The sequence below is a fragment of the Ovis aries genome, chromosome 7, assembly GCF_016772045.2.
Source record: "Ovis aries strain OAR_USU_Benz2616 breed Rambouillet chromosome 7, ARS-UI_Ramb_v3.0, whole genome shotgun sequence".
Classification (NCBI taxonomy): domain Eukaryota; kingdom Metazoa; phylum Chordata; class Mammalia; order Artiodactyla; family Bovidae; genus Ovis; species Ovis aries.
In genome coordinates this window covers 24,232,543-24,256,566 of record NC_056060.1, presented here as the reverse complement: position 1 = coordinate 24,256,566, position 24,024 = coordinate 24,232,543, and the positions used below count along the sequence as shown (strand labels likewise).

General features: G+C 36.8%; 1 protein-coding gene across 41 annotated transcripts in view; it reads right to left on the bottom strand.

Annotated features, from left to right (window-relative positions):
• The window catches only part of HNRNPC (heterogeneous nuclear ribonucleoprotein C), a 52,081-nt gene that overhangs the window by 17,367 nt on the left and 10,690 nt on the right, over positions 1-24,024 (bottom strand). For 21 of the 41 annotated variants that reach the window (XM_060419012.1, XM_060419010.1, XM_060419014.1 and 18 more), the window contains 3 exons: positions 10,237-10,514; positions 8,021-8,096; positions 7,146-7,193 (listed from right to left, as the gene is read on the bottom strand). In XM_060419012.1, coding sequence (XP_060274995.1) covers positions 7,146-7,193; positions 8,021-8,096; positions 10,237-10,477 — 365 coding nt within the window. In that variant the 5' untranslated portion in view covers positions 10,478-10,514. Of the gene's footprint in view, positions 1-7,145; positions 7,194-7,981; positions 8,097-10,236; positions 10,515-24,024 lie in introns of all 41 variants that reach the window. The other 20 variants (XM_060419001.1, XM_060418999.1, XM_042252166.2 and 17 more) reach the window with 1 other exon arrangement.

Sequence of the window (24,024 nt, the reverse complement as noted above, 5' to 3'; positions counted from 1 at the left end):
GGACAGCATTGTTCTAGTTTGTTCCTTCCAGACATCTACTTACTTTCTATATATAATTTCCAAAGAGTCTAGAATTCTATGACATTTAAAAGAAAAAAAAACTAAGAGTAATAAACTTTAAAAATGATAGTATCAGTTACTGTATCCATAATCTTATACCAAAAATATATGAAAAAGCTTTTCCCAATATAAAATTGGCCACAGAATCTGTCTGAATACATTTCTCCAAAGAGAAACAACCAATTAGCACATGAAAACTCAACATCGGTTTTAAGAAAATACAAATAAGAACCACAAAAAGATAATCCTCACAACAGAATAGCTTAAATAACAAAGACACAACAAAACAGATGTTGGCAAGGACGTAGAGAAATTAAAAACCTCATACATGGCTCAGTTCAGTTCAGTTGCTGAGTCGTATCCGACTCTTTGCGACACCATGGACTGCAGCACTCCAGGCCTCCCTGTCTATCACCAACTCCTGGAATTTACTCAAACTCATGTCCATTGAGTTGGTGATACCATCCAACCATCTCATCCTCTGTCATCCCCTTCTCCTCCTGCCTTCAATCTTTCCCAGCACCATGGTCTTTTCCAATGAGTCAGTTCTTCGCATCAGGTGGCCAAAGTATTGGAGTTCCCGCTTCAACATCAGTCCTTCCAATGAATATTCAGGACTGATTTCCTTTAAGATGGACTGGTTGGATCTCCTTGCAGTCCAAGGGACTCTCTAGTGTTCTCCAGCACCATATTCAAAAGCATCAATTCTTTGGCACTCAGCTTGTTGTATTTATAGTCCAACTCTCACATCTATACATGACTACTGGAAAAACCACAGCCTTGAGCAGATGCACCTTGCTGGCAAAGAAATACATGCCATACATGGCTAATGGGAAAGTAAAATGGTACAGCTGCTTTGGAAGACAGTATGGCAGTAAGACTCAGCAATTCTACTCCTAGGTACATACCCAAGAGAAATGAAAACATGTGCCCAGGCAAAGATGTGTATACCAGTGCTCAGAGCAGCATTATTCAAAATATGGAAAACAGTTCAAAAATCTACCAATGGATGAATGGATAAACATACTGCAGTAGTAATAAAAGGAATGAAGTACTAATACAGAGTGTAACATGGGTTAACTGTTGGAAAAAAACATGGAAGAAACGGGTCACAAAAGACATACCTCATGATTCCACTGACATGAAATGTCCAAAATAAGCAAAGCTATACATAGAAAGGCAGCCTTCCTGGTGGCTCAGTGGTAAAGAATCCACCTGCCAATGCAGGAGATGGGAATCCCTTGGTCAGGAAGATCCCCTGGAGAAAGAAATGGCAACCCACTCCAGTATTCTTGCCTGGGAAATCCCATGGACAGAGGAGCCTGGTGGGTATAGTCCATGGGGTTGTACAAGAGTCACGATTTAGTAACTAAAAGGACAATATAGAAAGTGGTTGCCAGGCCTGGGGATAGAATAAGGAATGACTGCTAGTAAGTTGTTTATTTTTAGAGTGGTAACATGTTCTAAAATTGTTATCACAGTTGTAGTCACACTCTGAATATATCTGTTGAACTGTATACTTTAAAATGAATTACATCTCAACAAAGCTAGGTTTTTAAAAAAATATTAACATCAAGGAGCTTGACAAAGCATATCTGAATGGAGAGTCCTAAAACAGCAGAGGTCACCGATGGGTTAGGTAATAACGTACCCAGAACACCACTTAATTCAGAGCCACAAAACATATTCTCTGATATGGATGCAAAAGCTTCCCTTTCAAATAAATATCTCCCACTTCTCAACAAGAGTCCAGGACACAAATTCAAGCCTAACAGTATCATATTTATGCTCAAAGCGTAATCATACAAATCTACACATTAATCTAAAATCTGAGAACATGTTTAGTTTCCCATAAGCAACAAACAGAAGGGCTATTAGCAAATGAAAATTCTCACCCTTGGCCTAAAATGAAGATCTTAACTGTCAACTAAAGCAGCATTCCTCAGCTTTCCCAAGTAGCCAAGAACTCTCTGGTTCTCTGAATCACATGCCTTTCCAAGCAGATGATCTCACTCAATTCTCCAAACCTGAACATTTTGCATACTCTTCTTTTGTACACACATCCAAAACCTCTCTCTCTCAGGTCCAGTGTTGCTCAGGAATATCAGAAAATTGAAAGAAAAGGAGGGAGCCAAGAAGACAGCTCCTCTAACACCAATAAGGGCGTTGGCAACTGAAATCCATATACTGTATTTTTTGACTAATTCAAAACCTAAAATAGTTTGCCTAAAACAAAATAAGGGCTCAGATATTAGTTTAACACTTATGATGGTTGTTACCATCTTTCATTTGTCTTGCATTTTCAATGGCGATTCCCCCACTTCAATTTCTTTTCTCTACTTTCTGTAAGCATATCTTATTGGAAAAGATCTGTAGGATAAGTATCAACAGAATTGCTTATTTCCCCAAATTCTAAGAACTCAAACCTTTCACAGACCTGTCACTTAGCAAAAGACCACACCTTTAACGGCATAATTCTAGTCATAAAAATAAAAACCTCATCTCGACTTATTATTTTAGACATCTTGACTTATTATTTTAGCCCCAGAAAGCACCTGCTCTGATTAACTGTGACCCAATAAATCATGCCAAGATTAGTCTACCTCAGAAATCTCTCCACATTCCAACATTTACAATGGTAAATGTCTTTCCCCCTCCAGTTTCTCTTTTCTAGTCATGGGGTTGTTAATAAGGTATCACTGCTAATAGGATCCAACTACTCAATGTGTTCTTTCCAATCACAGCTGGCTGCTTCCCCAAATATGCTAGGCATATTCATAACCCTGTATCCTCACTCTGTCTAAAAACCTCCTACTTAATAGCAAAGGCAGGTACAAATATTGCCCTTTGTGAAACAACCTGGAGCTCTCTAAATTTTAACAGGGTAGCTCACACTTCCCCCAAGGGCACACAATTCGTCTTTCTATGGGACAATCCTGTATAAAGCAGAACACACAGCAGCCAATTAATTTCACAGCACTTTCTTCACTGCATAACACAGTGCTCATCATAAATGCGCCACATTTGATCTGCTTGTAGACTTACTTCCCTCCTCCTTTCACGGTATACTAGCAATACTTAATGTACCTATATGTGCCATAATAACAGCACTCTGAAAAATCTCTAGTGGAACAACTTCACAGTTCAGTCCCTTATGCACTGTTGACATTGGTATCCACGTAACATATGCAACTTCTGACAAGTTATTTATTATAAAGTCCTCAAAGACCACAGAACTAAACTCAGGGTCCTTTTGAAACCTGCTTAACAGGTGTTTGCCAAGTCTCAGCTATCATACCATAGCCTATTATCAAATCTAAGTAAGCATGTGATTTTCTTGTGTTCCAAAGTTCTTTACAGAAGAATGACTGAGAAAGAACTACTCCATTGTCATAACTGAGTGCTATTTCTTTTATTTAAATTGATACAATTCACATACCAAACCAATAGAAACCCTTTGAGTATGTACAACTTAGTGATTTTTAGTATTCTCACAAACTTCTGCATCATTACAACTCTGTAATTCCAGAATATTTTCCTGGATGATTATAAGAGAAAGAAAAAGCTTTAATGCCTATTTCCAACAATGTACCAATTATTTTTATTACAGCACTTCTGGCACAACAGCACAACCTGCTTTCTAATTGGCATTTATATCAAAAGTGAATGACTAAATAAATCTCTACATGGAAAAAGAAATTGAGAGAAATTCATTTAAGCATTTCAAAGAAAATCACTCAAAGGAACTGCTTCACACAAGAAGTCCTCCAACAGCAACTACTCCAGCAACAATTTCCCTAGAAGCAACAAGACTCAACAGGATCCAAGTGGAAATGGATCTCTGTCAGCTTACAGGCTGTGAGACTTTTAACATCAAGGTAACTGATGCAGAGATCCTCCTCCACCATGAAGGCTTCCCCAGTGGCTCAGGGGGTAAAGAATCTGCCTGCAGTGTAGGAGATGCAGGAGACGAGAGATGGGAAGATCCCCTGGAGGAAGAAATGGCAACCCACTCCAGTCTTCTTTGCGTGGGAAATCCCATGGACAGAGGAGCCTGGCAGGCTAGTCTATGGGGTGAAAAGTGTCAGACAGGACTGAGCATGCCCACCAGCCCCTATCATGAGTAGTCACCCTAACTCAGAAAGCTACTTTGGGGCTTGTCTTCCTACCAGAAAAAATGTGTTAACAAATCTTTGAGTAATTATAAACTATGTATGACAGTTTATAGCCCATTTGAAAGAGGTGACAGTGCATCTGAGACACATTAAGAAGTATCTAAAATGGCAGTTTCACACATGTTGGTAATTTATGTTAAATTCACTTAAGAACTTCCAACATATATCAGAAATGGCCTTAAGAACAAATAAAATGACAGGCCTAATTTACATAATTTATGAAAAAGTAATTTGCACTAAGACTATAGAATCCAGTCCTCTGTTGCCTCCTCAGAGACAGCATATATTAATATACCTCCTCAGAGATAGCATATATTAATATATAAGTGACTCAAACTTTAATGTTTGATCATCCTCCAGTATGAAAAGTATTCACAATCTTTGGAACTGGTGCATCAAAACCCATGAAAACCCAAGCAAAAATAAAAATCACTCTAATTCTCCTAACAAAACGTCATTAATCACCTACTCCCTGATATTGAAAATGTATCTCCTTATGAAACACCTAATGCTTACATTCCTAAAGTTTCTGACAAAAGTCAGGCTAATGATGATTAAATTGCATAATACAATCAAATACTCTGGTCTCCTCTCCAGGAGAGGAGGGGCGGGGCATTAGACCGGAAGGGGCAGAGCATTAGACCAGAAGGGGCAGGGTGGAGTATTTCATTGGGCAGTGTTTAATAAAATACTCTGGTCTCCTCTCTGACCTCCCATATGTAAAAAAAAGAAAAGAAGAAAACAACCTGAATCTGAACTAGGCTCCAAATCTACTCCACTAGTTCAAAGGAAATACAGATGACAGGTTAACATGCTAAACAACGCAAAATACAACCTGCAAAATCAAGTCTGGAAAACTTGGGTGATTAAGGAATCTCCCTATCTTAAGTGTAAGTGGTATTGTCATTGTGTTTATAAAATGTCATTATGCTTATAAAAGCAGTGTTTATGTTACACTGATACTTTCTTACATAAATTAAAATGTTCTATATTAGTAAACAAAAAACTTGAAATAACTACTAAAAAACATGTCAAAATAAACACCAGTCTTCATTTCACTATGCATTAGTTTAGACTTCTGTCACATAAGGAACTGCAAGCTAAAGATGTTAGATTTTGTGGAAAGGAATGGTGGGGTCCATGATTCCCTTCATTTAAAATGAAGGATGTCAACAATATATGCATAAGCAATAACGTATGTCAGTGTTAACAGTGCAGCATGTGGGATCTTTCCAGACCAGGCACTGAACCCATGTTTCCTGCATTGGCAGGTACCACGTAACCACCAGGGAAACCCAAGATTAATTCTTGATTAACTGAAAGCATAATAGTATTTGAAGGTTATACATAACGCAACCTTTGTCCACATTTCCTTAGTCTTCATAACAACTCAATTAGTAGGCATTATCATTTTAGGGGTAAGAAAACTGAAGTGATATATGACTCTGGTCATAATCCTTCTGCTAAGTGACTAAGCCTTTGGATTCTTCTATCAGCTGCCGCCCTAATGTAACAATAGGCAATAGAAATGCCAAATGTATGTCTTAAAATATTCATGTGAATTTCATGTTCTTAATAGTGTGACTAAGCAGACTGATTTAACCCCCATTTATATAACAGAACACAGAGCTTTCAGCACATCTCAGAGCCAATTTCCCATCTTCTTTTAGTAAAGAATCTAAAAGTTAATTTATGATGTTACGAAGGTTAATAAATATCTTAACCTTAGCAATACAGATAACAACTAAAGGTATTCTCTTGCTCTTGAAAAACTAGTGAGGCCAACAGTGGTGGTGTTACCAGTTTTTAAGACCAAATAGCAGTGGTAAGATCTATGAAGGTATTTCTGCAAACATCTCAGTGTTTTCATTATTCCTTGCTTTCTCTTTTACTCAATTTCAAAATTTATCACTTAAAACAACTTTTCCCAAACTTACTTCAAAATTTATCACTTAAAACAACTTTTCCCAAACTTACTTAGAATGAGACGATGCATCTATATCAACTTTCTCATGATTTTTCAAATACAAATGCTATTCTGGGGGCCTAAGAAACCATTATTCCAACTACTCTGCCTTTTAGAACTATATCATCTCCAATCTACAATACAAATCTTAACACTTAACATGAATGCCTAAAGCAATTTGCATTGTAAATTCATTACATATGCTTATTGTACCCTATTCTGGTTGGTTTGCTTAAAGGAGACTACTGAAATTTTAAGGAATCATTTTTTATATTTTTGCTGTAATCTTCTATAATGCAAATCTAAACAGCTAATATGCAAAAAAAAAAAAAAAAACAGAGAAATGAGACTGCTAATTAAATTCCCTTTATCACTGGGCAAGTCAGTCCTTACATTTATGTGGCACAAATTAAAACAAAAAACTGACTTGTCAAGAAAAAGCGTTAGTCCAGAAAATATTGGACATGTCTCCATATGCCCTGTCAATATATATATAAACTGATTCTATAAAATCAACAACAACAAAAAATCACCCTTATCTAGTCTAACTCTAATGATTTGCAGGAAGTTATTTTTCCATTGGGCTTCCTGGTGGCTCAGATGGTAAAGAATCTGCCTGCAATGCAGAAGACCTGGGTTAGATCCCTGGATCAGGAAGATCCCCTGGAGAAGGGAATGGCAACCCATTCCAGTCAGTATTCTTGACTGGAGAATTACATGGACAGAGGAGCCTGGATGGCTACAGTCCATGGGGCTGCAAACAGTCAAATACAACTGAGCAACACACACTTTTTTTCATTATGTTCTGACAGAAAAGAGGGGGCTTTTATTTAAAAACGTGTTTGTTATTCATTACTACAAAACAGAACATTACCACAAAATAGAAAAATAAATGGTTCTCACTAGACAGCCTCTAATTGGAAGAGAAAACATCTTAAACATACCTGTCGTAATAATCCCGTTGAAAGTCATAGTCCAAGTCAAAAGATGAGCTGAAAAACAAATACCAGAGAGGATTAATTTGGACCTGTTGACGACAGCAGATGGAAAAAAAAAAAAACCCACCCTAAACCAACCCAACAAACAGATCAACAGATTAGCATGGACTAATGCCCAATCATTAAGCAACAGATCACTAAATTCCAACCACTTTAGGCCACTGGACATAGTGGCCGAACTACAAATTTAGCTAAGATTGCTAAAATGCCAACACATAAGAGCTAAAATAAAAATATGGAAAAACACAATAGTAAATTAAACATTCTTATGTCATCCTCTTTCCCTTTCTTACTCCCTCCCCAGCTTCTCAGAAGCTAAGTAACTCCTTTTGAAGGAATTTAATTTATACTAGTAGGGCTTCCCTGGTGGCTCAGATGGTAAGCAATCTGCCGGCAATGCAGGAGACCCGGGTTTGATCCCTGGGTCAGGAAGATTCCCTGGAGAAGGCAATGGCAACAACACTCCAGTATTCTTGTCTGGGAAATCCCATGGACAGAGGAGCCCGACAGGCTCTACGCCCATGGCATAGCGAGAGAGTCAGAGACGACTGAGCAACTAACACTTTAAATACCAAACTACTCTTTAATAGTAAAAAATCTCAGGAATTCCAACAACTCTCTGGGAAATGGGGTAAAATGAAGTATATTAACACAAAATTAATAAAGCAGTCCTTTCACATACATAAAACATACTACAGTTAACCCTCCCCACATCCAGAAAACAGATAGAGAAGATGCCCACTGATGGACACAATGCAGTTATAAATAATAAAGTTCCGGACCTGAGTAGAGGGGACGGAGAAGGGTGTTCTGGTACTGACCCGTACATCTCCGCTGCAGATCGTTTCACACCTGCTTTTCCTCGGTTCACTTTTGGCTCTGCAGCCAGATTAATATCTGGGGGTGGAAAAAAAACTTTAATGACAACTCTGTTGGGAGGGAGGTGTCTCAAACTGCATCTTTCTAGAGTGTACATGGCCATATAATTAAACAAAAGTCAAATGATGTATCTCATCTTTCCTTGTTATATAAAATCGGCTCAAGATTTTTTTTACAAGGTTAGGACTTAATCCTCCGTTTCTTTGTCCTCTGTTCTCTACCAACAAAACAGAAAGGCAAAACATACGAAGTCTGTCTTTAGTACCTTTTACCCTCGACTTGAATACCTCAATGAGAAACTGGGGATTTTTATTCTCCTTACAAATAGGATAAACTGAAAAGCTGCATAAAAAAATAAACACTGTATAGTGAACTGCTTATAAGTAAACAATCTTCATATGCATACACACACTCCAAGAAAAGGGAAAGAATTAAAAGAAAACAAATCTAGTTTCCATATACAACATAATTTTTAAAACACCTATGCCAAAGTGCCCAGTTGCTCACCATGCCACCCACTACCTATCAAAGAATTCATGTTCCTTTTAACAGACGAGTCGATTTCTCAAAAAACAATTAAATAAAAGCTAGCCAGCTCTCCAAAACTCAGTTCATCAAGTGACCACTGGAAAAAGACTTTTAAGTACATTGTCTTATCTGCTAAACACCATTACATTTATGAATAATCTTCAGAGTATGAATAATCTTCAGAGTCTGTAGTTCACTAAAAACTCATTTCTAATTTTTAGTAATTAATGTTTATAACAACCCTGCTTTTACAATTTTGACTTTGGAATCATTAAGATTTTATAAAACTAAAGGTAGACTTTTTAAAAGCAGTTTAAAAAATGTAGTAACAAGATTAACTACACTATGTATCCAACTGATTTTACAACCTCATAGAATTATTTCATGATAGTGGAAAATCTGCATTAAATTTACAGTTGCCCCTCCATTATCTGTGGTTTTGCACTAGGATTCTACCAATGCTCTTACAGTAATGTAATACATACGTAGATGTGAAGTCATGCAATTCAAACATGTGTTATTCCATCAAGAGAATAAGTCAATATCCAAAATTGAATAATTTTAATAAAAACAGAGTTATGATTGCTTGAGGCTGTGGTACAATGCACACATAAAAATCTGACATTTTGTTTTCTTAAAAACCTAAGTGTCCCCTATTCTGCCCACTGAAACTAACAAGATGCAATTAAAATTCAATAAACACTCCTGGTATACAGGGAGTGGGTTTCCAAATAATTCCCATCAAAAGGAGCCAACACTCTTATAAGATACACAGATGACCCAGAATATCCTGTGGTGCAGTAAGCAAGGGAAATGCATTATCACAAGAGAAAGGTCTCAAGGACACAGGAACCAACTTAAAGGTGGTCTATCCACTGGCCAAAGATGAGATATCTCAAGTTTCAAACAACAGTTTTCACAGGACTGAAACACATATAATGAGATCTCAAGTTTAAAATATAATTTATCTGAATAGAGCTCAGATCTCATTTCTCAAAAATTTAAACATGCTAGATCAGAGGCGAACCCTACTGGGGAACTAATATAAGACAACCTTTTATTATGAATCACCTCAAGTTATCTAAATAACTAACCCTCTCAAGTTATCTAAATTCTCTTGACAACCACATAGTAGTATTACCTTCAGTAAGAATAGATAATAAACCAAGGTAGCATGTGCACACACACACACAATTATTTTAACGAAGAAAAGCCATGTAGGCTGCCCAACACGTAAGGCCCTAACATACATCTGACTCTAGAGCACATGACTAAGCCCTGTTGTCTTTACCCAGTCGACTGTGTTCAAAACGACACAGACATTTTAGGCAGCAAAAGTACCTTATGAAATATTGTTCCTCTCTCTCCTACTTTACTCAAGACTGCCAACTAAGGGTTATCCAGTCTCTACTACACCAAATGGTAAAATTTTACAGGCCTAAAATTCTCTTTAGACCTATAAACCTTATTTTTATTTTTTATTAGGCTGATGTCAAGACATAACACGCAGAACACCTCTCTGAATAACAGCTTTATGGAGAGGGAGAGGGAGAGAAAGAAAACATGAACAGAAGAACTCCCAGATGTGAATTACATAATCAATGAAAAATTAATTCAACCCAGATCTTACCTAAAACCTGGCCAGCAATCATTCTGCCATCCTCTCCTGCCACAGCAGCCCGGGCATTTCTCTCATTAACATACTGAACAAAGGCAAAGCCCTTATGAACAGAGCAACCCACGATTTTGCCGTATTTTGAGAAGATTGCCTCCACGTCAGATTTCTTGACCACAAGGGTATTGAGATTCCCAATGAATACACGAGAGTTCATGGAGCGAGGATCCGTCTTGTTGGTAACATTGCTGGCCATTGTCTTTGATGATACGGTGCTTCACAAAGCTGAAAAACTGAGAGGGGAAAAAAATGCATTCAGGTGAAAAAATGCTAAGAACAAAATAGTCCTTGATAAAAAACCTGTTCTACTCTTATTTTGAACCATTCTACCTACAGTTATCAGTCAACTTAAACAAAATGGATCTCACAGCATCAAGTTTATTAGTATTCAGAGACTTGAGCCCATGAATATATATCCTCATAGAAATTCAACCTCCTCTTCTGTAATATACTCCTGCTAGACTATCACTTCAAGAGGGGAAAATTCCTCTTCACATAATACACACAATCCTCTTGGAAATTATTAATCCCAAGTGACTTCACTGTTTAAAACTCCTCAAGCAAATCAGAACCCCTTAATCTCTCTACCATAAATTTGTTTTTTCACTGTCCCAGTTATGCTAATCGAACCATCCCTTGCCATCTATCAATAACTCCACCTTTTTGCATGTTGCTTTTATTGAGTCTCACTCGTTACCACATAAAGAACTCCAGTTTCTGCCCAAAAACTATTTTTTAGCTGGATGAATGTGGACAAGTGACACTCTGCCCTTCAAGTTTAATTAACTTTGTTATATGAAGGCAATAAATAGAACCAACTCATTCACTCTGGAAATAATCTATTTCCAGGTTTATTTCCAGATTTATAGCATCCAATAGATACTTACATATCAATACCATTTTTACAGAATGTTAATGATTCTTTATGTGAAAACAGTACAAAATATAGCTAGGACATTTAATAATGCTGGATGGTGATGATGATAAAACTAGAAGGTATAACACTGCCTTAATCAAAAAAGAACCAGAAGCAGTAAGGAAGAAAACACAACTTTGCTCAGACCATTTCAAAACAAAAATTATCTTTATATATGTTACAGAGGCATAGTCTGTAACTCTGTGGAGATTCATGAAGTCATTTTAGGTCTTTTAAAGTGCAAGATGTTTTGATATTCTTTAGCTTTTCTATCAGCTTTTCATCTACTGCTCCTTCCCACTCCAACCACCAAAGTTAAACAGGGCTTAAGATGGATCCAGCCATCTAGAGTTAACATTCTTAAGGTTATTTCCCATTCAACCCCTTGAAAGGTACTGAATAGCAAGGTCTAGTATTTCTTAACTTTCCAATCCTCAAGAAGATAATGACAAACTAGTTCTTGTAGATTATGTAAAGGTCTTATATACATGTAAAAAAAAAAGATGGTATAACATTTACACATGACCACTACCATTCTGACCCTTCAAATACCTGGTCTTTTCACACACATACTGAGTCTAAAACTTTAAAGCTCCTATCCTTCTGAAATTCAGGAAACACCCTGCTTTTATTCGAGTTTCTAAATTGTTTATCTTTACAATTTTTTTGACACTAAGCAGTAAAAATTAACCTAACAGTGGCTACTCAGAACCACTAACAGCCTTTCAACTTAAGCAGGAGCACCAAAAAGCCTTAGAACTCCAAGAGGGATCAAAACAGAAACCTACTAAGAGGCCTAACTGGTTTCAAATAATAATACTTCTGCGTGGCTCTTAAAGTTTGCTATTATTTTAAGTGTAGACATAAGCCAGTTTTCAGCAAATTTTTTCACAAACTATATATATATATACACACACACACACACACACACACACATATATATATATATATATACACACACACACACACACTCAAGTGATACATACAGGTAAAAGCTCACTGAGTTTCTTCTTTAGTATTTATTTATTTGTGGTAGGCAGGATCTTCAATCTCTGCCCCAGCATATAGATCTCTAGTTGTGGTTTGCAAAATCTTAGTTGCAGCATGTGGGGTTCAGTTCCCTGACCAGGGAACAAACTCAGGCCCCTGTACTGGAAGGCAGATTCTCAACTGCAGGACCACCAGGGAAGTCCCTCTCCTTGAGTTTAGTAAGAAGAAATTAATTGAGGGTAAAGCAAAAACCTATGAACAGCATATAGAATACAACTTTGTGTCAATGCATCCCAAACAAAACTTCATGATGCACACTGGTCAGGGCAAGTCAGAAGCTAACATGCATGTTATACATCACTGTGGGAGAAACAAAAGAAGCAACTAGGAGCCCGGAAGGGCCAAAAAACGGAAGAACATCAAAATATCCAGGTAGTATGTACTGGAAAGGAAAAGAACAAATGTTAGGAAAAGCAGTTTCAACAGGGAGGGTCTTGCCTGAGTCAATAGTGGGTGAGTACAAGGTACTGCAGTAAAACTGTCCATAGGTGCTAAAGCAGCTCAAGTCTCTAGAGAATCTCAATACTCAGAAGCCCCATGTGCATTCCTTTCTCCATCTCTTTCCTCCTCCTCCTAAAACTACTAACTTCACAATAAAATCACTTTGTTCCTTTAAAAATAATTCTACTACCTAATGTGTACCCCTGGTAGTAATAGTCTTACTCACTGATACAAATTTGATGTCTTTTAATGCTCTTTTTAGATACGTTCCCCTTTAACATTTATCTGTTGAAGAATCTTGAGCATTTGTCCTGCAGTTTTTCAAAATTTCATACCCTTAGCATAATTCCACATATTTTGTATTTTCAGAAATTGGAAGCTGTGATCAAAGGCTTGATCAGACTCACGTGTGACACTTCTGCAAGGTTATATTCAAGTAGTATTATCTTTTTGTAACGTTATTCATGCTAAAATTCTACCAGATCTCTCTAGGGATTATGGTAACTCAAGCTTATCCTTAATATTATTACTTAGAAAGAGCTTGAAAATAGTTTTATCAGTTCCTGCAACTTATTAACAGTTTGCCTGTGTCCTTTGTATCTGTCAGTTTCGCTGGGTATAAAATCACTGAATCACATTTTCTTCCCTTAAATATACTCCATTTACTTCTGGACTGCCACAGAATCATTCCAAACTATAAACCTTGCTGGCAAAGTTCTATTTTCTCAACCTGAGTAGACGCTACAGGGTTTTTGCTTTATAATAATTCATTAAGCTGGTTTTTTTTTTTAAAAGACAAATAGAAATGAAATAGACCTAAATGAGTATATTTGAGAGTGCCTCATGGGTCATATGGAGAAGGAAATGGCAACCCACGCCAGTACCCTTGCCTGGAAAATCCAATGGACAGAAAAGCCCGGTAGGCTACAGTCCATGGGGTCGAAAAGAGTTGGACATGACTGAGTGACTTCACTTCACATGGGTCATAGAAGTTTACATTTTGGAGTCACCCTTATAGGACAAGTCAATTTCTCCTAACTTTTTAAAGATGGTAAGTAAATAAAAGCACATGGAATAAAAAATACATCATAATCAATTTCTTTCCTCAAATTAGTTTCAAAGATTAAAACTAAAGAGGGAAATATTTCTGAAATGACTCTTTGGTTACTCTGTAAACTGTTTAAACTCAGTAACAGACATCAAGTGGTTTCCAGAAAAGCAGAATCCCATCACCGTATAAACAGAAAAAGATTGAGTATTTCCCTAGAGGTTACAGGGTGGTGGAATTCAAACCTCTACTTAATGGATGCATACACATGTATGTGCTTGCTATCTTTTCACCCCAGGTTATTTTCACAATTTTTTATCATCAAAGAATTACTAAGATTGGCAAGTAAAAGTCAAAACCAAAAATGCTGAGTTACTTGATTACACCAAAGGATGTATGTGTCCATTTGATTATGTTTTATGTTGAAGCAATAAAAGCAATGAGTGGCTCTATCAAGGATAAGAACTGCTCAAGATTCATGGATACAGAAGTGTGTTTCTATCACCAATGCTACCACATCAGTCATATCCTAAACCGAAACTCATGAAATCTACATCACGTAGATTTGGAATGGAGTTGGAATACAAGCTACCCTGTCAATTAATTTATTTTCAACTGTTCATCTTGAAGTTTGAGTTATGGTGTGCAACTCTCATATGCCTAAAGCAGTTTAAAGACGGTGTCACTAGATGGCAGCAATGAGTTGACAAATTTTTTAAATGATAGCCATCTTGAATCCAAAGACTTCCTATCTCACACTGTCACAATTTATCAAGTTTCTCAGTACCTCTTAGATACTATAAATTTCTCTGCCTACCTAGAGCAACGTCACCTGATCTAAACTGCTTTCCTTTAACACACTTAAGCTCCTATTTTGCCCCTTAAGTCCCCTTCACACTACTTTCCTGTTATTCTTCCCCACCCCCATCATATTCTCTGCTTCCTGTCTTCATTGCATTCATCAACTATTTCCCTCTGGCCTGCTTCAGCAGGCAACAATATACTGCCCATGTCTGCAAAAAGTTGGCCAGTGTACAGCTGGCCCTCCCTATCTGCAGATTCTGCATCTGTAGATCTAAACAATCATGGATCAAAAAATATTATGTGGGGAAATTTATTATATAAAGTTTCAAAACCCCAAACTTGAATTTGCTGCACATCATTTATATAACATTTACACTATATTTCCTTTTTAAACTCAGGTATGTTTTATTTTCAGAACATTTTCAACAGTAGAATATATGAACTGGCACAGAGCAGGTACTGCTTTGTTTATGCAAGCAGCCAGTCAGCCACTGTCTTTAAATGAATTAACTGTAATGTGTAATACCCCACTAAGCACTGTATTTGGTGCTTCTTACACATACTGATTTTCCTTTTTTTGGAATATAGTTGCTTTACACTGCTGTGTAGCAAAGTGAATCATCTATAACGTGTACAAAGAGCCCCTTTTCTGGATTTCCTTCCCATTTAGGTCACCACAGAGCACCAAGTAGGGTTTCCTGTGTTACACAGTTAAGTTCTCATTAATTATCTATTTTATACATAGTAGTGCATATATGTTAATCCCAAGCTACCAGTTCACCTCCCCTTCCCCCAGAGTATCCATGTTTCTTCTCTATGTCTGTGTCTCTGCTTCCTCTTTCAAGATAAGATCATTTATACTATTTTTCTAGATTCCATACACATGCATTAACATATAAATTTATTTTTTACATTGTATTTTCTTTACAACTATTTATACTACATTAAGGTATTATTAATATAAGTAATTATAATATTATATTTGATAGTATAAGTAATCTAGAAGCAATTTAAAGTATATGAGAGGATGTGTATAGATTATATGCAAATACAGATGGTATATATAAAACACACCATTTTATACAAGGGACTTGAGCATCCCAGAATCTGGTTATCTGCCAGGGTCCTAGAATCAATCTTCCTAGAACACCAAGCGACTGTAATTTGCTCATTCCCAAAGCTAATTATTTATCAGAACACAGACATAGTCCCAAGGTAAAGACTATCATGTAAAGACTATTAACATGAAAAAATAGCACATGGTGGTATTTTCAGGCCACAAGAATACCAAATTGACCATTTTAAGTTAAGCTATATAGAACTGTATCACTTCATTGTACATCTGAAACTAATACAACACTGTCAATCAACTATACTTCCAGAACCAATTATAAAAATATTAACACTGAAAAACAAAAACAGATTAAAAGTAAAAATGGTACCCCACAGCCATCTAAACAAATGTTAGGGACCAATCTCACTCTACACACCAGAAGTATCATAACTGTCAAAACAGTAAGACAAAATGGTCCCTCCAAAAGTTAGGAGCAACAAAAAAGGGGAATAAAATAATAAACCATTAACATGAAGAAGCGTTGGATTCCAAGTATGACTATTAACTAAAATTAAAAAAGTACCTCTACTACTGTAGAAATATGAGTCACCACTTATATGAAGTGATCTAACATTATATGCTTCCTGTTTGACAAAATAAATGTATGTCACCTAAGCAATATTCTTAGTAAAATATTTGGCTTGAATCGATACAACAGGGAAACAATCAGATTTCAAGTCTGTGGGGACATTATACAACACAACTTGTTAGGGCTCCTCAAGAGTAGGAAGATTAAGAAAGCAACACCATGGGAAAGAGATCTTTTCTGTGAAAACAAGAGAAATTTAATGTAGATTGTGTAAGAGAGAATACTGAATCAATGTTTGCCTTGTTGCAGTTCCCATCTCAAGTATCACGCCTGTAACTTTAATATCATTCAGGAGGGGACAAAAACACAGATCAAACATGGTACATTTAGACAGTTGTTACCAGAACAAGAACAGGAAGGCTGAGACAAGAATGGCTTATTTTACAAAAGTACACATTATCTGTTCAAGTTTTTTCTTTAAGAACCTACTCCAGCAAATGGAAAAGAAATATATACCACATCATACTCTTGAGCAAGTTCCCCTAAAAAGTTTTTTTCTGTCAGATATGCAGAATGATCACCCAGTGGGGCAGGGGAGGAAACTGGCACTAACACTGCTGTAACTAAGTAAAACTAGTGCATGTTTCTGTAAGCTCATCTGAAAATCCTTTGTAAAGCTACTCCAGCAAAATGTTAAAGCTAAGTGCTAAGCAATGGGGAGGTCAATAAATTTGTACTAATTAAGCAACTGATGACATTAAATAAATTTCAGGTAATCCTATTTTGGAATGGAAAGAGAAAAGATGTTTTGTAAATTCCTGGACAAAGAAGTAAAAAAAGATTAGCTTTTTAACAAAAACATGTTGCAGAAAGTTTACATACTGGTAAAGATGTTAAAAGAATATACAACATATATAGAGGTTAGATGTCCTTTTCATTATAGGGGACTGAGCAACTGAACTAAACTGATAGAGGTTAGACAGATACATCTATAGCTACTGAGACAGGAAAAATGGATCAAAACATTAAAATATTGGTAATGGTTATCTCCGAGTGCTGATGCTGTTAGGTAAATATTTTCTCTCTCTGCATGTCTCCAAGTTTTAATAAGTATTTCATAATAATTAAAGAGGACTGTTCCTGTAAAAGTATAGTGCAACAGACCTCAATGACAAAAAAAACCTAAATCACATAGATCAATGTCCCCAAATTCAAAAGATGATTAATCATTAAACTTCTTGAACTGCCACTGAAGTCAAGGAACTCACAACCTGGAAAAGATACTCAATTCTAAAACTTAACAGGCTCTGAACTCCATTCTAGATGCTACCCAGATGTTATCATGTCTGCCATCTTTAGCACTGTCAATATCTGTAGAATTCACTGTTAAGTGCAAGGCTCTGCATTTCACATACTCTTCTATCTAATTCATAGTCCTTGGTTCCAACCTGAAGAAAATTTCAAACTTTGATTTTGTTGTGTGAAGTATTAACAATCTCTCCCAATTCTCCAGATTTTTTCAACATACTATAAGCAGGTTCATCTGTCATTTTAAAGTTTAGTAAGATTAAGTCTTTGATTGTGTGAAAGTCAAAGTTGCTCAGTCCTGTCCAACTCTGTGACCCCATGGACTGTAGCCCATCAGGCTCCTCTGTCCATGAAATTCTCCAGGCCAGTATACTGGAGTGAGTAGCTGTTTCCTCTCCAGGGGATCTTCCCAACCCAGGCCTCCCGCACTACAGGCGGATTTTTTACCATCTGAGCCACCAGGGAAACCCAAGAATACTGGAGTGGGTGGGTAGCTTATCCCTTCTCCAGGGGATCTTCCCGACCCAGGAACTGAACTGTGGTCTCCTGCATTGCAGGCAGATTCTTTACCAGCTGAGTTACTGTGTGGATCACAACCAACTGGAAAATTCTTAAAGAGATGGGAATACCAGATCACCTGACCTGTCTCCTGAGAAAGCTGTATGTAGGTCAAAAAGCAGCAGTTAGAAGTCGGCATGAACAACAAACTGATTCAAAATTGGGAAAGGAATATGTCAAGGCTGTATGCTGTCACCCTGCTTATTTAACTTCCATGAAGAGTACATTATGAGAAATGCTGAACATCACAAGCTGGAATCAAGATTGCCAGAATTATCAACAACTTCAGATATGCAGATGATACTACCCTAGTGAAAGAGGCAGAAAGTGAAGAGGAACTAGAGTCTCTTGATGAGGATGAAAGAAGAAAGTGAAAAAGCTGACTTAAACTCAACATTCAAAAAGTGAAGATCATGGCATCTGGTCCCATCACTTCAAGGCAAACAGAAGAGGAAAAAGTGCAAACAGTGACAGATTTTACTTTCTTGAGCTCCAAAATCACTGTGGATGGTAACTGTAGCCACAAAATTAAAAAGATGCTTGCTCCTTGGAAGAAAGGCTACGACAAACCTAGACAGCATATTAAAAAGCAGAGACATCACTTTGCGGACAAAGGTCCATATAATCAAAGCTATGGTTTTTTCAGTAGTCATATATGGATGTGACAGCTGGACCATAAAGGCAGCTGAGCGCTGAAACACTGATGCTTCTGAACTGTGGTGTTGGAGAAGACTCTTGAGAGTCCCTTGGAGTGCAAGGGGATCAAACCAGTCAATCCTAAAGGAAATCAACCCTGAATATTTATTGGAAGGACTGATGCTGAAGATCCACTACTCTGGCTACCTGATAATAAGAGATGACTCACTGGAAAAGACTGTAATGGTGGAAAGATTAAGGCCAGGAGAACAGGTAACAGAGGATGAGATGGCTGGATGGCACCACCGACTCAATGGACATGAGTCTGAGCAAACTGGGAGAGAGTGAAGGACAGGGAAGCCTGGTATGCTGTGGTCCACGGGGTTGCAAAGAGTCAGACACGACTTAGCGACCGAACAACGAAGATTAACACAATTTTCTTTCAGAAGTTTTTTTATGCCATATTTTAGTTTTGAAATGATAAGATTATCTATCCCCAGTCATGCCATGCCCATCGTGACTGAACTACATTTAAATTACTACTTTAACTACATTTAAATTAACTAACTTTGACATGAGAACTTTCTGAATAGAAAATACCAAAAAAAGAGACATTCCCATACTAAAATATACCCTAATTAAAAAGCAAAAAAACTGATGAATGTGTGCAATACGTATCTGTCCACAACAATTTAAGTTACTACTGTATATTAAAAAATAAAGACATTCCAATTTCAAACTTAACCACATAAGTGGCGTGGACTTCCCTCTAGAAAGCCAATCCCTTCAAACACCAGATACTTCAATCATAAAGTGAGTATCATTGAAAGCACTTTTCTCATAGGACAGGTATGAGGTGTTAAGTGAAGATACAGAAAACACTGAACATGGTGCCTGGCACACAGCAAGTGTAGCCACTGCAGCTGCTCTTACTACTACATCATTTTCTATTATTGGTACATACCAATAAAAAGTGGGACACAGACACAAGGACACAAGAGGTGATTAAAAGCTAAACCAAACACTATACCTACCAAACAAGTAGAAATATTTTAAACTGAAATTTTCACGTTATTTCTGACAGTATGAACAGGTAACAGTATATTCAGAAGTGGACTATTTTATCAAAGCCTTAAAATTGTACATGTTCTTAAAAAAAAACCTCATGCATATTCCGTAACTCAATAATCTTACCTCTGAGAACTTATCTGAAGGAATCAAGGATGTGGATATATTACAGTGAAAAATTGGAAAATAAAACACATAATATGAGACTAAATGAATTTCAGTACAACAGTCTAACTGGAAACAAGCAACAACTTAAAAAAAAAAATAATTTATTGGGAATTCTGTCAGTCCAGAGGTTAAGAATCCATACTTCCACTGGAGGGGGCACAAGCTCATCACTGGCTGGGGAAATAAGACCCTGCAAGCTGCATGGCACAGCCAAAATTATACATAATAATAAAAAAATAACTTGATACCAAGAGATTTTCAAGACGTTAAGCATACACAATACATATATTATCTAGAAGACTACGCACTAAAGTGCTAAGACATCTCAGGATATGGTAAGATCATGAGGTTTTAGAATACTCTTTTCTCCTAATCTTTCTTTAATATTGTAACAGTTTCTTAACTTTTTTTGTTCTGTAAAGATAGTTTCATGCTACCCTGGAATTTAATGATTATATGGCTTGGTGTAGTCATCAATGCTTTTCTATAAATTTCTTGACAGAAGTTAGAAAAGTTGAGTGCTTCCCCTCCTTAATGCAATTCAGAACTATGTAAAATCGAGGAAATGGGCATCTTTAGGACAACAAAACTTTCACTAGATGTTGCATTCTGTAATTTGGTGTTTCTCATTCTATGTCTGTTAGCAGTCCCTACACACAGATATTGGGTATAATTCCCTGTGTACATGTGCTTAGTTGCCTTCAGTCATGTTCAATGCATGTGACAGAATGCAATGCAGCCTGCCAGGCTCCTCTGTCCATGGGATTCTCCAGGGAAAAATACTAAAATGTGTCGCTATGCCCTCCTCCAGGGAATCTTCCTGACCCAGGGATCAAACCTTACAGGGATTCCCTGGTGGCTCAGATGGTAAGGTGTCTGCCTGCAATGCAGGAGACCCAGGTTCAATTCCTGAGTTGGGATGATCCCCTGGAGAAGGAAATGGCAATGCACTCCAGCACTCTTGCCTGGAAAATCCCATGGACAGAGGAACCTGATAGGCTACAGTCTTACATCTAAGCTGCACTGGCAGGCAGGTTCTTCACCAACAATGCCGCCTATATTTACTAAACAGTAAATCCTTGCTTATCTATTTTATGTTTAGTAGTTTCTACCAGTTAATTCCATACTCTTATTAATGTGTCCTCCTCACCCATCATTAAATGTTAAGTCACCTCTATTCTATGAGTGTTACATCACACTTTACGGAGAGGGGAAAAATACAGCATTTAAAAACCTATCATATTCTTAACTAGAACAACTTCTATATAGGAAAACTCCCCATCAACAACTGTTTCCTCAGAATATTTTAAACCATCTGAAAAAAAGTTCCTGAATCTGTAAGCATTAGGAGTATGTAAGAGACTGCTTTTCATAGCAAAAAAATTACTTCAGTAAGGTCAATAATCTTGACTGTTTTCAGCAAAACATTTGAGAAAAAGCAAACACAGCAATCTAGGTGAAAGAAATTCATTATTGTTTTGTTATGTCTCAAAAGCTGGGAAAAGAAAAAAATGGTCATAACTTAAGAGCCACCTTGACCTGCAAAGTTACATTTTTCAAATGTTTCAGCTATCATTTATTGCCGAGAAATAATTACATATTGGTCACATTATATATGATTTCCCTAAGAGCTCAGATAATTCAAAATACACACATTTCAGGATGGCATGTATATTTGATTACTAGCTTAAGTGGCTCAGACATTTATTCAGATTGCTTGATGGAAATTACTTGATTTTTAATTCTATTTGGGAAGAGTCATTATTCAAAATTTGTACATAAGAGTCATCTTTAATACTGCATTATCTCAAATTTACATAAAATGTGGCTACTTTACGACCCTCAGCTATGCTCCCCGAAGAGCAAAAACACTTGTCAGAAAGTCTATTAAAATTTCCAATTCCCAAGTAATAAAAAGGAGTGAAAGGGTAGGACATTGTATTCTGTATTTCTAAGAAGCTTCCAGATAATGATATGCTACTGCTGTGGATCACAGTCTGAATAGCAAGGGTCAACAATACTTACACATAAGACTTCATTATCTTGTAGAAAGCTTCAATGTTATCAGTGAACTCAAACTGAACCTTTAGTAACAACAAATAAACTTTTTAAAGTCTCACCAGGAGACAAAATCAGCGGAAAAAAATCAAGACTTTTCAGATTTTGCAAAGATAATACTATAGTTTTGCTATGTAACAGCGAGTGGGATCTGGGCAAGCATCCAGCTACCAGATTTAATACATTAACATTTCTGCAATAATACATAAGCATAGTCACTAAATATAACAAAGACTATAAATAATCTCATGTCAGTTGAAGTCAGGTTCTGTGATCAAACTTGATGAAAAACTGTCACAGATTTCTGAATTGAGAACAAAAGATCTGATGGTACAACAAAATAATCTTTAATAAGCAAACCCAACTTAAAGTTACTACATCATTCTCCATCTCTCAGATCCAAGCAACTAACACACAATCCCAGAATTTAGCAGTAAAATGTGTATGTGTGCTAAGTTGCTTCAGTCGTGTCTGTTTGCAACCCTATCGACTATAGCCTGCCAGGCTGCTCTGTCCATGGCATTCTCCAAGCAAGAATACTGGAGTGGATTGCCATTTCTTCCTCCAGGGGACCTTCGTAACACAGGGATTGAACCAGAGTTTCTTACGTCTCATGCATTGGCAGGCAGGTTCTTTACCACTAGCGCCACTTGGGAAGCCCAAAATGTATATTAAGTACGGCAAATTCCATCTTTTGCTAGCCTGAAAACTCAATTTTATCACACATGAGGATAATCATTACCAAGCTTCTCACTCAAAATTTTACACTTATCTCTGATTAATAGAAGTTTCCAAATTCTAGGAAGGAATAAGCAAAACATAACACCTAAGCAAAAAAAGTCATCCCAGTTACCATTTCCATAGAAAAAACACAACTAGAGAATGCCTTATTCAGCCCTCAGAGTAGTACCTTAGGGTCTTCAAATATATTACATGTTTCTGTGTGTTAAGAGTCCTTATCTTTCAAAGAAACACTGAAATAGCTATAGATGAAATAAATCAATTATTTACTTCAAAATAACATGAAGGGAAGGGAATGGATGCAGGTATAGATAAAAACAAGATTACCCCCAATTTGCCAAAGCTGGACAAGTTCCTAGCAATTAACCTGGCAGCAGCTTTTTACTCAGAAAATGTATTAACTCTTTAAACATTGTTACTCTTCAATTAATAGACTTATCAAACATGAAAACATTTAAATTTCAGGAGCAAACCCTGAAACATAATGAAAAAGACTCAAGAAATTAACAAAATTAGAAGTCAAATATTAGTGGTCACTTACATTAAGTAAATTATTTTTACCTTTTTCAGAGAGCAACCTAGATTGAAGCTTTTAAAACACGCATGCTCTTGAAGTTATACTTCTAGGGCTTAATTCTAAGCAAATAACTAAGGGTTATTCACAAAATCTTAGCTGTAATACTGTTCAATTGCTTTTAAAAGGAAAAACCTAAGAACTCAACAATAGAGTACGCAATAGTAAGCAAGAACATTGTGTAAGTAGGCAATGTAATACTATGCAGTTATTAAAATCTTTAGGAGAGCTGTATCTAATAACATCTTATATTGATGTTACGTTCATGCTGGGGAAAAAAAAAAAAAAAGACTGCTTAAATGTATGTGTCATATATAGGGAGCCTTCCAGGTGGTTTGGTGGTAGATAATCCGCCTGCCAATGCAGGAGAGGCAGGTTCAATCCCTGGGTCAGGAAGAGCCCGTGGAGGAGGAAAGGGCAACCCATTCCAGTAATTCTTGCCTGGGAAATCCCATAGACAGGAGTCATATGTAGGACATTACTTTTTCAAAAGCATACATACACACACACACAAAAAAAGAAAAAGTCTGAAAGGACACATCAAAACTTTCATTCTGGATGGGTAAGTACGCCTTTTTGATGGGCCTCCATTGCATTTTCTAAATTTTATATGTACATGCATTGCTTAATTTGGATTAAGGCTAAAATAAAGATGGGGGTAACTTCTTTTAAAATCCGCATCAATCAAGTCATCTGATTAATCTTCCTTTTAAATTCTTAGTAAAACTAC